This window comes from Pseudoliparis swirei, chromosome 15 (genome assembly GCF_029220125.1).
Source record: "Pseudoliparis swirei isolate HS2019 ecotype Mariana Trench chromosome 15, NWPU_hadal_v1, whole genome shotgun sequence".
NCBI lineage: Eukaryota > Metazoa > Chordata > Actinopteri > Perciformes > Liparidae > Pseudoliparis > Pseudoliparis swirei.
This window is the reverse complement of record NC_079402.1, coordinates 15,398,509-15,414,380: the sequence shown is the minus strand read 5'-3', so window position 1 is coordinate 15,414,380 and position 15,872 is coordinate 15,398,509. Positions and strand designations below refer to the sequence as shown.

Below are 15,872 nucleotides of genomic sequence, written 5' to 3'. Positions count from 1 at the left end.
AGTCTCCACAATGATAAACCATTATATATATGTATATATATATATATATAGACATTTGGCAACAACCAGACATTTAAAGACTCTGAACTGAATTCTGCACCTGAACACCGTGTAGAAAACAAAGTGATGAGAATAAAGAGGGGGAGTCGGTGAAAATACAAATGATTGAGTCTCAATGTTTTAAAAAGCTGACGTTTCTTGTCGTCGACCAATCAAAACTGCCCGTGGTCCACTTCGTCTAACCAGGATGCCGGACTGGCAGGAAAGTCTGGGTATCCTCCGCTGCTGCCGGTCGAGAGGTCCGAGCTGGGGCCGTTGGCGGCGCTCATGGAGCCCCTCACAGCGGGGTTGATCCCAGGCCCGCCGCCCTGGGTCATGATGGAAAGGTCGGAGTCGGGGTAGACCAAGCTGGAGATGAGAGGCTGGTGCCTGGGTAGCGCCTGAAGCGACCCTGGCGACTGAGGAAGGCCGTAGGGGCTGCTGGAGCGGATGTCGTGGAACTGGTCTTGAGAGGGAAGAACGCCATGCTCCAGTGGGAAGGAGCTGTGGTTGTTGCCCCCTTGGCGGCCCCCCATGGCTGGAGAGGACTCACTCAGGCTGCTGTAGATGCCATTCGTGAGGCCAAGCTCGGACATGGGTGGTTCGTCTGCGCAACAAGGACGGGATGGGCAAAGGGGATGTTTGTTATTCAGATTGGATAGCATTTACTACAACTGTAGTCCACAATGGAAACATTAATTCACTGCATATTTCTTTCATACCGTCTTTCAAAATTAACGACAGCATGTTAGCTGTATCCTCTTCTCAACATCTCCTTAATTAAATGAAACAATGAACAAAGCCAGGAGCTACTGTAAATGCCGAGGTGGCGTAAACGGCCCAGTGCAGGGTGAATAAAAAGATGTTTGAATAAATATTGCATCTGCAAAGCAACTTGCTCCCAGGATGCTAATGTGTTAGCAGTTAGCTCTCCAGCTACAGTAATTTACGAGCTGAACTACCATGAACTAACTGAGAAGTTACTACAAGCTTCTGGAAACACATACAGACAGGCACGTGCACAGATAGACCCTCGTGGTGCTCAAGCACCAGCCCTTTTGCCCTGGATGAGTAAAGTGCCCTTTCTGCTGGAGCCCCTTTTTTTCTCCATTCATCAGCATTTAAGAATAAAAATGACTCTCTGTCATCAAGTCCCCCCAAATGTGTTTGGATATCCGACGGGGCATTTATTTGAGTTTTTGTGAGAATTTCGCCCCGACATGCTTGTACCACAATGTTTTATGTGGTATGTTTCTCTTTGTTTTGTCTGTTCCAGTTTTACAAAGATCAATCTTGTATGAGCATTGCAGAGGCTGAAAAGAGTAAACGCAAGAAGAAACAACACTTGTAATAACTAACCCAGAGTGATGTCATGCCGGGAAATATCAGACTGAGGCTTTATAACTTTTTTACAGAGGTTTGATATTTCACGGCATGACCGAAAGGTCGAGGTTAGTAAGTTGTTTATTATATGGCATTTTTCGCTCCTATCATTTTGTAAATAAAAACTAATTGTAATTGTTAATAGAAAACATTTCATTTGGTTTAGCTCTCATGTCCTCTCACGACACAACGTGTTTTAATTACTTGCTAACTTCAAGTTACAGCGATCAATATAAAAATCACTTTGCCAATGGGTGCCCTTTTTTTGGGTTTGAGCACCTGCCCCCCAAAATGTCTGTGCACCTGCCTGCATACAGATGTTCATAAATGACAGAACAAATCCAAACTGTCTGTTCGATCTCATCAACCATGGAACAATGGTTAATATGTTTTTGCATAAGGACATAAAACTCGGATGGATTATCATCTTTTTTCAAATTTGTGTCTGGTGTTTTACAAAGAATATAGTCACATGTCACAAGTCAAATGTCTCCTGTGGAAAGTGTCCACTCTATTCACGTTGGGCTGTGGACTCCGTACCTGTAAAGGACACCTCGGCGTCACTGTCCATGCCCTCCTCCTGAATGCTGTCCTTGTCCGATTTGGAGCTTCCTCGTGACCTCTTCATGTTGCGGAAATACTGCCCCCACCTCTGCCGACCGGCGTCTTTCTTCAGCCTTTTCTCTTTAGCTCGTCGGTTCTGAAACCAAACCTGGAGGGTAAAAAGACGAGATGGGCTTTGGTGACTTATTAGAAATGCATTTGACTGTTTACCGCAACTTTTTCTGGACGCGGCTTCCCACCTTGGTGCCACTGACCAGTACTCCTGAGTCCCCTACACTAGATTTCTCAAGCGTTTAATTCACTTCACAAGAGCTACAAGTTGTCCTCACACCGGGGAGCCAGCAGGTTGGAGTGCCACTTCCTTAAATTATTCAAAGTTTTCTTCACTTTTGATCTGATTTATTCCTTATATCTTGAGAAAACATAAACAGATAGTCAGAAACTTCAACTACCTGTAACCTTGCTGCTTGAAATAAGATACAAAAAGAACAAATGCCCCATTTCTTAATAATCTTTATCTTATGCGCACAAAGTGAATCCATTTCGGTCACAAGCACAAAAAAGCGCTTTTACATTCTCCTTAATGATATTCCGCCCGTAAGTGAACCCTCTTCACCCCTTCCCTTTTCCTGAATAATGAGCTGCATTTTAGTGGCTTCCGTCTCTACTTTTGTCCTTGCAAATAAAACAATATATATGACCACCACCTCGCAACCGGCGTGAGGCTCCTCAGCAGCAGACAATATGCGAGGGGCCCTCCGAGCATTGTTAACGAGCTTGCACTTAAACCATGCTGACTTTCACGTGGACTTCATTTCACTCCATCTAGCCATAAATCCTCCCCAACACACACACTTATGCGTACAGTAGGCTTGTGCCAGTTCAGCCACAATTGTCCCCCAATAATGAAGTCAGGACACTAATGGAATAGCCCTTAATGGAAAATAATATACCTTACCTGCACAACTCTCATATCCAGGCCCGTCTCTGATGAAAGCTGCTCCCGGACGTGGCGGGCGGGTTTGGGAGAGTTATTGTACGCGTTCTTAAGTGTTTCCAGCTGTTTAGCGGTGATGGTCGTTCGTGGCCTTTTTGCAGTAGAATCTGCTTCTGAAAAATGAATTGACATGACAAAATATATAAGCCGGTGCTTGACAGTTATGCTGCCTCAAAGTGGAAACATTTTTACATTTCGCAATATTTTAATTAACAATAAATGAGGGAAATTATAGAATAAAGTGTAATCGTACAAGTCAAATATAATATGGACGCTGTTATACTTTTTTCTCGAACACAATAACACATCAAAATATTTACGCTGACATTTTTTTCCATCACATTTTGGGTCAGTATCAGCAACATCTTTGATAGAAACACATATTCACAGCAACCGGAAAAAAATAAGAAATAAGCTTGTATAATATCCAACTTTCTAATTGACCATAAATAGATAAATTCTCCTCTGCCTATAAACCAGAACCTGGCATCCTGTGCATAATTGCATCATGTCTGAACATCTGTTGGCCAGCAAAGCAAAACACAAAACCATCATCCAAATGGATGCTGCCCAAGTAATTGCGACCTCTCATTAGCAAAATAAACGTGTGTGTTTTTAGTGAAAACTTGCATTAAGTCGCTGCGTAAATCAACACTGGGTATCGGCCAGTAAATTCAAACAAACAGATGGGGAGATAAAACTTAACTGTACCAGTCTGCCCCATTTGGAGCAGAGAATGCTGGGAAGTTATTGAGGCATTGGTTGATATAATCAGGGTATCTAATGAAAATATGTTGTGCATAAAACAGTGTTGGAGGAAACTGTTTCTACAACAAGACATGTTAAAGATAAAAATACCAGATATTACTATATGTGTATAAGGTCTATGAATGATGTGTTTTTGGTCCTAATATGTTTTTGATGTATACGGCTTGATTTACCTTTTTTTAAACTCTTTTACATTTTATGTGATTTCCCTGTAATAACATTATCTCTTTAAACAATTATTACAAAAAATATATTATTATTGGGTAAGTAGCGATGTAAAGCATTATTACACTGATGTATTTGTGACTTGAAATTGAAATAATGCTAATAATGTTTTGGAGTAATAGATGGACATTCTTGCTACTTTATACACATAAATAAAAGCAGTGTACATGTTACTGCAAATGTACAATTTAATGACAAATAATAATAATAACTGCGTTTATGGATTCATTTAAAAGCATTTAGATCAGTATAGAAGTAATGTATTACACATAATAACAAATTGGTTCTCTCTCTTTCTCTCTCTGTCTTTCTCTCTGTCTCTCACACACACACACACACACGCACACGCACGCCTCTTTCTTTCTGTCTCTACTCTGGAAGGCACGCGCGGTTATAAGAGTTATTGAAAGCTGATTTCTTCCAGCCACAGAGTGCACGTGGAGGCATCGAGGCCTCCACTTTACGCAGTTTGCCATCGATTGGGTTGCGGGCAACGACGCAATTAGCACAGGTGGGTCAGAGTTTATGGGTGACCTCATTGTCACGTCAAACGCACAACTCAAAGCAGGCACTTAAACACATGTCCGCGGACCAACGGATCATATGACACGCAGAGTCAGCTCCACGCGCAGGCCAATCATAGACACGGAGAGACGGCCATTGTGCAGCTCACCTCTCTGCTTGGCGGTCTCGTAGTCGGCCTTGCACACCAGCCTGCTGTCCTCCATCAGATAGTACTCGTCCCCGGTGGCCAGTTGCCTTTTGCACACGATGCAGGCGAAACAGTGCAGGTGGTAGACGAAGTCCTGCGCCCTCCTCACCACCTGCGTGGGCGGGATCCCCTGCTGACAGGCGGCGCATTTGGTCCCGAATCTCCTTTTGGGAAATCAGACAGTTTCCATCAATACATAATAACATTATATAAGCGCCGTTAAAGTGTGCATATATATTTCCAAAGAAAGGAGATTGTTTGACATATTTTTGAAAGCTACTCACTTGAAGAAGTCCTCTTTGCAGTAGACGCTGTCGCCCCTGCTGAAGCACTTCTCCGACAGCTGCGCCTGACAGTCGCTGCATTTCAGGCACTTGCTGTGCCAGTGGCGATCCAGCACTTTGAGGATGAAGCGGTCCACGATGTGTTGATTGCAGCCGGCACATAACGGGATTTCTGCGAGGGGACAAGATGGAATCAGCAACATATTGTAGTCGACGAGCTGAAATAAAGATCAGCTGCGTGTATGAAATAATAATTATTCACTCTTTTTCCAGTTATTTTTTTGTTTCTACTATTTTAAATAGCCTACTATTAGGTAATATTGAGAAAAAAAATATTTAAAAATAATATGTGTATACTTTTCAGTAGGAGGTAAAATAATATTGATTTGTTATTCATGAATAGAAAGACCACAACGTCATCATCGCTCGTTTTGTCTCAGTGTAAATATTCCCCAAATGCAGTCAAATAACAAATTAACACTATAAACACAATTGCACACACGCGCGCGCACATGCACGTACACACTCAATAAAATAGAGAAATAGTAACAAAAATGACATGCAGAGTTGTATGAACACGTGCACCTACAGGCCTGTTAGTGTAAATTCCCCTCAAGAATTTGGAATACGTAAAAGGATATTAATTTATTTATATTCGGCCTGAAACACGAGAGCATTGTCCAAACTCATGCACCTCATCACCACATGCATGACACATTTGGATATTAAATGAATAGATTTTCGTTTTTGTTTTTTACTGGTATAACAGATATTCCTCCGTGAAGATGGTTAAATATGTTTGAAGTCGACTCGGCACTCTCGTTTATAATGAATACAAATTCACTCTAAACACACGTGTATTTGGCCTCGTGTATCTCACTAACCTACATAACATAAATAACACACAGTTTGAAATGTAAGTGTTGAATTGATAAGACGTGCTTTATAATTATTTGAAATAAATAATTATATCAGACACGTATATATAAACCGACAACTAAACTACTTTTTACACAATAAATGGCCATAGATTATTCTGAATAAAATAAACGACAATTGTTGAAGCTGAATTTTGCAGAATTCTCAAAATGACAATTAAATAAACAAATAGACCATATAAGCTAATGCATGATATTGGTCATTAATAGCTCGACAGTAGAATAGTGGCCACCTGCTTATTATTGTGTCACGTGTAATCAGCTTTAACAAGCAGCAGCAGCACTTATACATATTTCAGACAGACAGGCCGACAGCACGTTTCATCCCCAAACCACATTTCATATATTTTAACAACGTTGAAGCAACAGCGACGGATTAAAACAATAACTTTCTGAGACGTAAACAACAGAAAAATGAATATAGCACAACTGAAAATGCCAAGTAAAACGTCATCGGATCTCTTTATTACTAATTAAAAGAGGTTCAACCACTTCGTATTTCATCCGTGCAATGAATCGCAATCCTATTGTTCTGTTGTGGACAATTCATGAACCATTAATGAACCATTTCTCATGGTATCACCAGCGAAGCCCTGCGCACGTGGTGGTGGTGGGAGAGCCACGTCCAGAACAGGTGTATCAGGTCATCATTAATTCAATGCGCTCTGCACAACTAGCGAGCTGCGGCCTGAAGTCTCACCGACAACCAATAATATGTCCAACAAATTGCTCTCCTTATGGGGCCCATTTGGAATATTGAAAATAAAGACGCTTGCAAATCCCAAATGGAAGTCTCTGTATGGCGTTAATTCACAACTTTGGAGCAGGTCAGGCTCGGTACATCAATCCAACACACTCCTTATACCCATTCATTTGCATTCATTATACAACCAGTCAACACAAGTTAATATAAAACCGTTGTAGTTTACGCCTTAGCACGTGATTGAAACCGTGTTCTTTGGAATCATATAATAAAGTCAGACTCAAAAATATATATTTTTAAGAGTTTCTAAATTAATAGAGCGCGTAACCAAGTTACGTCTGCTTTACCAAAACAGTCCACTAAATATAAAATATAATATATCTACATTTTAAAGACCTTTTTATAGAACTCACTCTGCATGAAGCCTAAAACAACGAATATCGAACATTGAGGACTGCACGTGCACATCCATCCTCCATGACACACACAACTATTCAACAGGGACACACTAACAGACCAATGAAATCCTGTTTAAAGACAGTCAAACACGTGTGTGTGATCACATAATACACAAATGTGTGTAATATCGTCAGTGCAAAAAACCAATACATTGATGATATTGTGGCTTCCGGTTACCTTTCCGTAGCTCCTCACTGTGCGACAGCAGAGCGAGGAGCATCTCCGTGTTATGTGGTGCCTCTTTTGGAGAGTCGCGCTCTCCATGTCCATCCATTGCTCATGCTTTACGCTTACATGTATGCAAATGTTGTTTGTCATCTATCCACACTCACACGCCGGGCACGTGTTGTCTAAATGTGTGTGTGTGTGTGTGTGTGTGTGCGTGTGTGTGTGTGTATGTGTGTGTGTGTGTGCGCGTGTGTGTGCGCGCGTGTGTTTCACTAGGCCCGATGGCGAACACGAGTGTCCGGTGGAGTTCGCTGTTATGCTTGAAGCCTGTGCGGGATTACGCTGCGCCGTTTCCTGGGCGACAGGGAGATAGATTCACATCACCCACCCAGAGGGCCTCTCCCGGGAGAGGAGTAAACAGGAGGTTCAGTGTTGGGTGGTAACGTTACTCAGATATACGCGTTACTAAGCCTATACTGCTCCAAATAACACGAACAGACGATGTATTCACGTCCTCCTTAAAAAGTTCGTTTTCTCCAATTCTAAAATGAATTAATTCCCCAAAGTCTTTTCACTATTATATTGAACGATGTGATGGATTTGTAGTTGTTTTGTTAATTCAAACATAAATGGAAAAAGGGGGGAAAAGGAGGCATACGAATACTTTTGAAAATAAATTATTTTAAAATATTCTGCAAATAATTCTGATTACACTTTTTAATAATGCTATATGGCGAGTGAGTGCGTAATATTTCTTTCAATTGTTTTGAGTCAGGAGCCCATGAATTTAGACAGAACATTATTACATAAACAGTTTGCAGCATGCAGCACACCGAACTGATGCCACGAGTTCCCGAGTTCAACACAACGAACAGATTTACAACCTCTAAAAATATATATCTAAATATATCCAGAAAACTGGAAACCATCATGCTGTTGATGTTTTATGTAAATCGACCAGAGGGTTTTCTATCGGATTCGGATCCATTTTTAATTCAGATTCCAGTACTGCCATGCGTAAAGGACAGATTGGGCCCCGTGGGAGCACATTGTTTAGATTCTTGCCTTTTGGGTAAAACATGTAAATATAGAGGCCCAGCTGTGTTTTTTTAAAACTCTGAAATACTGTAATCGCTTGCTAGGGGAGCAATGTGTACAATATTGATTCTGACCAAAAGTGAAATATGTGTTTTTAAATATCTCTCTCTCTCTCACACACACACACACACACACACCCACACACACACACACACACACACACACACACACACACACACACACACACACACACACACACACACACACACACACACACACACACACACACACACACACACACACACACACACACACACACACACACACACACACACACACACACACACACACACACATGCACACACACTCTCCATCTCATGTGTGTTGAGTGCTCAAAGACAAGTGTTTATTTAGAGGAGATATTGGCTGTTCAATAACATGTTGATCGGGCCAACACCCCAATGAATTATATTGACACTGATCTTTGGCACAAAAGAGCGCCAGGGGAAATCACGGGTAGTGCCACAGCCGCCGGGCCGCTGATGAATCCAAAATCAATGTCCTATTTGCCTGTATTTCAGAAGTATATGAACGCCGTTTTGGAGAAAGGTGTGGGATTCATGGAGGCCCCTCTTGCTTTTTTAGCTTTGTCATATTTTTGTATGTCATATTGATAGCTCACTTTTGAGGGGGTGAGCCCGACAGTAATGTGACAACAAAGCCATAAAATGACCATCAGAATAATGTGAATGGTCAGTCAGTTCTGGAAAGTTGCAAAGACGATCATGTAATAATTAATTTTCGTTGGACTTTTTGTTTGTTTGTTGATGCTTGAATTACAATTTGTATATTTGGGTTAAATGATTAATGTGACCTGAATCAAAATCATATTTTCGCAGTTTTGTTCTTCATAATCCCATGTTTTTATAATACAATGAAAAAGTAGTATTGTGTTGTTAATGCACACGTATACTTTGACAACAACACGAAGCAGGCCTAACCAAATGTGTTTCGACTTCTTTAGAAGCCACTCAATATTTAATCAAGCCACTAATAATTCAGCTTTTACGGGGAGGCTTTGAATAGACCACTATAACAACATCACCTCCATTGGCACCACGCAGGTGTCCCACCTGTCGGGGTATGGAATGGCACCTGTTGCGCATATTGTGTTGGTGGTCTGCGGGTTGCAGGAGCAGCCCCTCTGCGCCTTCTGGCATGAGGCTGCTGTCGCCACAGAGGGGTCCGGCCTCTTCCTTCTCTGCATCGTGCACCCTGTGCACGCTCTCGTTACAACCGCGGGCGGCGGGTGTGAAATGACAGCACGCGCAGAACATCTGTTGGTGCGATTCTCCAACAATGAAGGCTCATTACATATTCATAACGTCTCCCACGCGCACCGCAAGAGAAGCGCCTCTAAACTGTGGACATCAACATGGTTCGATGACTAACAGTAGGGTTTTCTGCAACTGTTCCAGCGTCATATGACGTAATAATGTCCACAGTCCCGTTCGAGCGCATAGGATGAATTTAAAAGTCAGTGTCCTTGCTTTTTCGCATTACAATAAACGCAGTTTAACGAGGCCCATTTCACGCTTGTCAATAGTTCACTCAGCAAAACAAAAGCTTCCTTCTGTCCTGCTGTGCCGATTTGCTGTATTAGCCTCTATTTCACGCGTAATTGTAACTCATTGACTGACCCCAGGACATCACTTCAACCCGGCCACATGATGATGCTCATATATGCGCAGTGAAATAAGTTAAAAGGGGCTCTTACCTTGGCCTGAACTGTACCGGGAGAAATTCCCGGTGTTTTGACAGCTTGACCCCGGGTGTTCAAGCAACATTTTGAAGATTGTCCGCGATGTTCCAACCGGAGAAAGCAACGCCGAAACGCGTGCGGGAAAAAAAAAAAAAAAAAGCCTAACAATATGTATATGGATGATATCAATTCAAACCCGGATGTTCCTGGATATGTTATCCTCTCGAGAGTGAGTTGAGCTCTCTTCGATGGCAGCTGGATTTCTGACACTTGTTCAAAAGGACGCCCGTCGACCTGTCTCCTTTCGTCAGCCACCGAGGACGTGCACTTTGAATATTCATCAAGTTGCTCTTTTGATTCCGCGTTGATGAGCTGGAGATGATGCGGAGGCGAGGGGGCGGTGGCAGTGGACAAGTGTCTGACCATGAGCAGCGTCAGCTGACCTGACTGTGAGCCCGGCAGCCTGCGACTTTACTGAAGTACTCAAGTAGCCAGCGGTCAGCGCTGCCTCTGTCCAGGGTGCTGAAAGGGGAGTTCCTCTGGACTGGAGGAGGCGTGTGTGCTGTTCCTGTCGCCCCAGCCTATCTCTAAGCGCGCTCACACACACACACACACACACACACACACACACACACACACACACACACACACACACGTCTATGTTAACTGAAAGGACACTGCTCCCCAAACACGTTTTTTGCAGCATTAGAAGGACACCCCTTTCCACTTGTGTCACAAAGATGTGTCTAGTATCAAAATTTTTATTTTTAGCCGTACAACACAAATCTCACTTAAAATCTTGAATACACAAAACATAACTAAAAAAACACAACACCTGAAACCTTGCATCATTAGGAGGACAGTCGATAATGAAGTGAATAAGCCCCACCCATGACACACATGTACATAGTCAGGACTAACATTATTTGTCAGGACAGTAGCTATACACACACGTCACTGAGGTGCATTAAAGGGTCAAATGTGATCAAATGGGACATGGCTACACACAAGTGAAGGGTTGTGTATTAAAAGAACACACCTGCTTCAGGAGGACTGTGGATTGACAGACAGTATCTAGAGTATTAGTAGCCTAGTAGTGTGCTTGTCATAGAGTTATTGCCCGTTTCAAGTTTGCAACCTATTTGTCATTTTCATTCAAATGTACAACCTTATTTTAAGACCCTGCACCGAGGGGTTTCCTGTATTGTGATGTCTGTTTTAGTCAATTTGTCCCTTTGCTTACTTGTTCATGTACACACAAGCACATGAATGAGTGATTACACTTCAATGTCCTTTCTTGCAGTACACATGCAGCACTGTTCATTGTAAAAATATAAATTATAGAAAGACCATTTGCTAAAACTGGTGTGTCACTGATATAAAACAGACTATTTTTGTGATAATACTACTTATCTATATCCAGCAAGACCTTGAAAAAGCTGATACATAAAGACAGAACAATGCACAATTGGTGAACAAGAAGTTTAATCTTTTTTTTTTACTGATACATGTCCAGTATAGCTGTACATAATTAAAAAGAAACATTGAACTTTACACTTAAAAGGAAACATAGTGCTGCTATTGACTAGCATCAAAAGAGAATTGATGGTTAAAAACTATTCCCGTCATACCTTTAGATGTGCCTTCTTCGGCGGAGTCAATATCTGGGAAAATAAAACTGTTATTAGGAACACAGTACAAGAAACAGTAACATTGCTTAGCCTAGATGCATCAAACAAACACGCTGTGAGCATGCTAGTGGACAGCTGCATGCTGGGTCTCACCATCTGAGGTGCCTGGAGGTTCCTCAACAGGTCGCCTGCTTCTCTTCATCTCTGCAGAATGTAAAATAAAGCTCAATATAGTTGATGTGACAGATATATACATACATACATATACGTTAACTAAAAGGTTTAGGTAGTCAACAAAATTAAATATTAGTTTCATGAGAGGCAATGTAATGTGTGGTGCACTGTGAAGCATGCAAAGTAGCGCCGTGTATCTTTCCTAGTGATTCAATGTGTAGCTTGATGCATTCTCTGCAATATCATATAACAAGATAGCACTTCTTTGACATGATCCCATTTCATTTAAATTGTTATATCTAGACCATTATGGCTTAATACCATTGGCCATGGTTGTCATTTATTTTTATTAACCTTTAAAACTCAGTCTGCCTCAAATGATGAAGTCATGGAATATTATGAATAAGTGACATGGTGTCCCATGTTGTGAAACCAATAAAAAACATCATCGTTATTATGCATAACAGACAGCATTCTCGATCTACTTGAAAACAGACATAAGTGTGTGCACCCATCTAGCTGCTAAATGGCTGTTCAATGGGACACAAGGTGGTCCAAGAGGGCTTTACACCGACAGACATTTTCATTTTTGACCGATTACCCTCAAAGTTTCAACCAAATTCTGCTTCCAACTAATGCTATTAATATAGGTACGGCGTGATACTTAGTACCATCTTAGTTCTTGGTTTGGATGGGCATTCAAATGGGGAAAAAATGTAATTCAATTGTTGACAACTTGCCTTATTAATGTTGTCTGTGTGACAGTCAGACGTCACAACTGTTATGTCTGTGACGGGAGAATTCATCTCACCTAATGGCGACAAAAAATAATACATACAATAAAATAGAGTTCCAAACACAGAAGAGTTCAAGATAGTTATACATATATAAATATTTTTCAAGTTTGAATAATTTGGGGTCCTATACTGAAAAAACTATCAACACTTCTGATTACAAACCACAGTCCTTCTAGTGTCTCCACCTGTTCAATACAGGTGTACACAGGACCTGTGTATGTATACAACAGTCCTTCTAGTGTCTCCACCTGTTCAATACAGTTTTACACAGGACCTGTGTATCTCTACAACAGTCCTTCTAGTGTCTCTACCTGTTCAATACAGTTTTACACAGGACCTGTGTATCTCTACAACAGTCCTTCTAGTGTCTCCACCTGTTCAATACAGTTTTACACAGGACATGTGTATGTATACAACAGTCCTTCTAGTGTCTCCACCTGTTCAATACAGTTTTACACAGGACCTGTGTATCTCTACAACAGTCCTTCTAGTGTCTCTACCTGTTCAATACAGTTTTACACAGGACATGTGTATGTATACAACAGTCCTTCTAGTGTCTCCACCTGTTCAATACAGTTTTACACAGGACATGTGTTTCTCTACAACAGTCCTTCTAGTGTCTCCACCTGTTCAATACAGTTTTACACAGGACATGTGTATGTATACAACAGTCCTTCTAGTGTCTCTACCTGTTCAATACAGTTTTACACAGGACATGTGTTTCTCTACAACAGTCCTTCTAGTGTCTCCACCTGTTCAATACAGTTTTACACAGGACATGTGTATGTATACAACAGTCCTTCTAGTGTCTCCACCTGTTCAATACAGTTTTACACAGGACCTGTGTATCTCTACAACAGTCCTTCTAGTGTCTCTACCTGTTCAATACAGTTTTACACAGGACATGTGTTTCTCTACAACAGTCCTTCTAGTGTCTCTACCTGTTAAATACAGGTATACACAGGATATGTGTATCTATACTTATCAATATAAACCACAGACTTGTGATTTAAAAAAAACAGTGGTAATTAATGTACCTGCTGGATGTTGTCAAAGGGGGACTCGGATGTCACACCAGCATGAGGATCCGTCTCAGTAGGAATCTAAAAGGGGGAAGATGGACAAAGATGAATCACTAAACATAACATTTTGCACACCAAGGGTGTTCTGGATTAACAAGACATGCATCTATTGAAGGAATGAAAATACAGGTATGATATTGTGAGTGAACAACTTAAGTTTGAGAATTCATCCAAGCATTCAGAAGAGAACAGTAAAACCCAAATAGTATTTACCCAGAGTTAGGGCTGGGAACACCTGTTCAATACAGGTGTTCATAGGATATGTGAATCCATACTTCTGAATGTAAAACAGTCCTAGTGTCTCCAATACAGGTGTACACAGGATATGTGTATCTATACTTATGAATACACAAGAGTCCTTCTAGTGTCTCCACCTGTTCAATACAGGTGTACACAGGATATGTGTATCTATACTTATGAATACACAAGAGTCCTTCTAGTGTCTCCACCTGTTCAATACAGGTGTACACAGGATATGTGTATCTATACTCATGAATACACAAGAGTCCTTCTAGTGTCTCTACCTGTTCAATACAGGTGTACACAGGATATGTGTATCTATACTTATAAATACACAAGAGTCCTTCTAGTGTCTCTACCTGTTCAATACAGGTATACACAGGATATGTGTATCTATACTTATCAATATAAACCACAGACTTGTGATTTTTTAAAAACAGTGGCAATTAATGTACCTGCTGGATGTTGTCAAAGGGGGACTCGGATGTCACACCAGCATGAGGATCCGTCTCAGTAGGAATCTAAAAGGGGGAAGATGGACAAAGATGAATCACTAAACATAACATTTTGCACACCAAGGGTGTTCTGGATTAACAAGACATGCATCTATTGAAGGAATGAAAATACAGGTATGATATTGTGAGTGAACAACTTAAGTTTGAGAATTCATCCAAGCATTCAGAAGAGAACAGTAAAACCCAAATAGTATTTACCCAGAGTTAGGGCTGGGAACACCTGTTCAATACAGGTGTTCATAGGATATGTGAATCCATACTTCTGAATGTAAAACAGTCCTAGTGTCTCCAATACAGGTGTACACAGGATATGTGTATCTGTACTTATGAATACACAAGAGTCCTTCTAGTGTCTCCACCTGTTAAATACAGGTGTACACAGGATATGTGTATCTATACTTATGAATACACAAGAGTCCTTCTAGTGTCTCCACCTGTTAAATACAGGTATACACAGGATATGTGTATCTATACTTATCAATATAAACCACAGACTTGTGATTTTAAAAAAACAGTGGTAATTAATGTACCTGCTGGATGTTGTCAAAGGGGGACTCGGATGTCACACCAGCATGAGGATCCGTCTCAGTAGGAATCTAAAAGGTGGAAGATGGACAAAGATGAATCACTAAACATAACATTTTGCACACCAAGGGTGTTCTGGATTAACAAGACATGCATCTATTGAAGGAATGAAAATACAGGTATGATATTGTGAGTGAACAACTTAAGTTTGAGAATTCATCCAAGCATTCAGAAGAGAACAGTAAAACCCAAATAGTATTTACCCAGAGTTAGCTGGGAACACCTGTTCAATACAGGTGTTCATAGGATATGTGAATCCATACTTCTGAATGTAAAACAGTCCTAGTGTCTCCAATACAGGTGTACACAGGATATGTGTATCTGTACTTATGAATACACAAGAGTCCTTCTAGTGTCTCCACCTGTTCAATACAGGTGTACACAGGATATGTGTATCTATACTTATGAATACACAAGAGTCCTTCTAGTGTCTCCACCTGTTCAATACAGGTGTACACAGGATATGTGTATCTATACTTATGAATACACAACAGTCCTTCTAGTGTCTCTACCTGTTCAATACAGGTATACACAGGATATGTGTATCTATACTTATCAATATAAACCACAGACTTGTGATTTTTTAAAAACAGTGGTAATTAATGTACCTGCTGGATGTTGTCAAAGGGGGACTCGGATGTCACACCAGCATGAGGATCCGTCTCAGTAGGAATCTAAAAGGGGGAAGATGGACAAAGATGAATCACTAAACATAACATTTTGCACACCAAGGGTGTTCTGGATTAACAAGACATGCATCTATTGAAGGAATGAAAATACAGGTATGATATTGTGAGTGAACAACTTA

At 41.0% G+C, this 15,872-nt stretch overlaps 1 protein-coding gene and 1 long non-coding RNA gene across 4 annotated transcripts; both read right to left on the bottom strand.

The window, feature by feature from the left end:
- Window positions 1–212: 212 nt before the first annotated feature.
- lhx3 (LIM homeobox 3) lies at window positions 213–10,125 on the bottom strand. 3 transcript variants are annotated; one of them, XM_056432783.1, is made up of 6 exons: window positions 10,050–10,125; window positions 4,973–5,144; window positions 4,650–4,852; window positions 2,945–3,096; window positions 1,963–2,134; window positions 213–646 (listed from the first exon to the last, which is right to left on the bottom strand). In XM_056432783.1, the coding sequence occupies exons 1-6, from the start codon at window positions 10,123–10,125 to the stop codon at window positions 213–215; spliced, it is 1,209 nt and encodes a 402-aa protein (XP_056288758.1). The 3 variants fall into 3 exon arrangements, with proteins under 3 accessions (XP_056288758.1, XP_056288759.1, XP_056288757.1); XM_056432784.1 differs by having other exon boundaries at window positions 10,056–10,125; XM_056432782.1 differs by lacking the exon at window positions 10,050–10,125 and adding an exon at window positions 7,250–7,346.
- Window positions 10,126–11,584: 1,459 nt separating this feature from the next.
- LOC130205590 (uncharacterized) lies at window positions 11,585–14,487 on the bottom strand. The gene is made up of 4 exons (XR_008833955.1): window positions 14,420–14,487; window positions 13,680–13,745; window positions 11,825–12,656; window positions 11,585–11,704 (listed from the first exon to the last, which is right to left on the bottom strand). It is a non-coding gene; the product is annotated as an uncharacterized LOC130205590 (long non-coding RNA).
- Window positions 14,488–15,872: the final 1,385 nt, after the last annotated feature.

Bases quoted from the DNA above. Each gene is read 5' to 3' on its own strand.
- lhx3 (XM_056432782.1), bottom strand. From the start codon at position 7,346: ATGGATGGACATGGAGAGCGCGACTCTCCAAAAGAGGCACCACATAAC. The intron at 2,135-2,944 runs GTAAGGTATATT...TTTACCCTCCAG, and splicing joins TGGATATGAGAGTTGTGCAG to GTTTGGTTTCAGAACCGACG. The intron at 647-1,962 runs GTACGGAGTCCA...CTTGTTGCGCAG, and splicing joins CGCCGAGGTGTCCTTTACAG to ACGAACCACCCATGTCCGAG.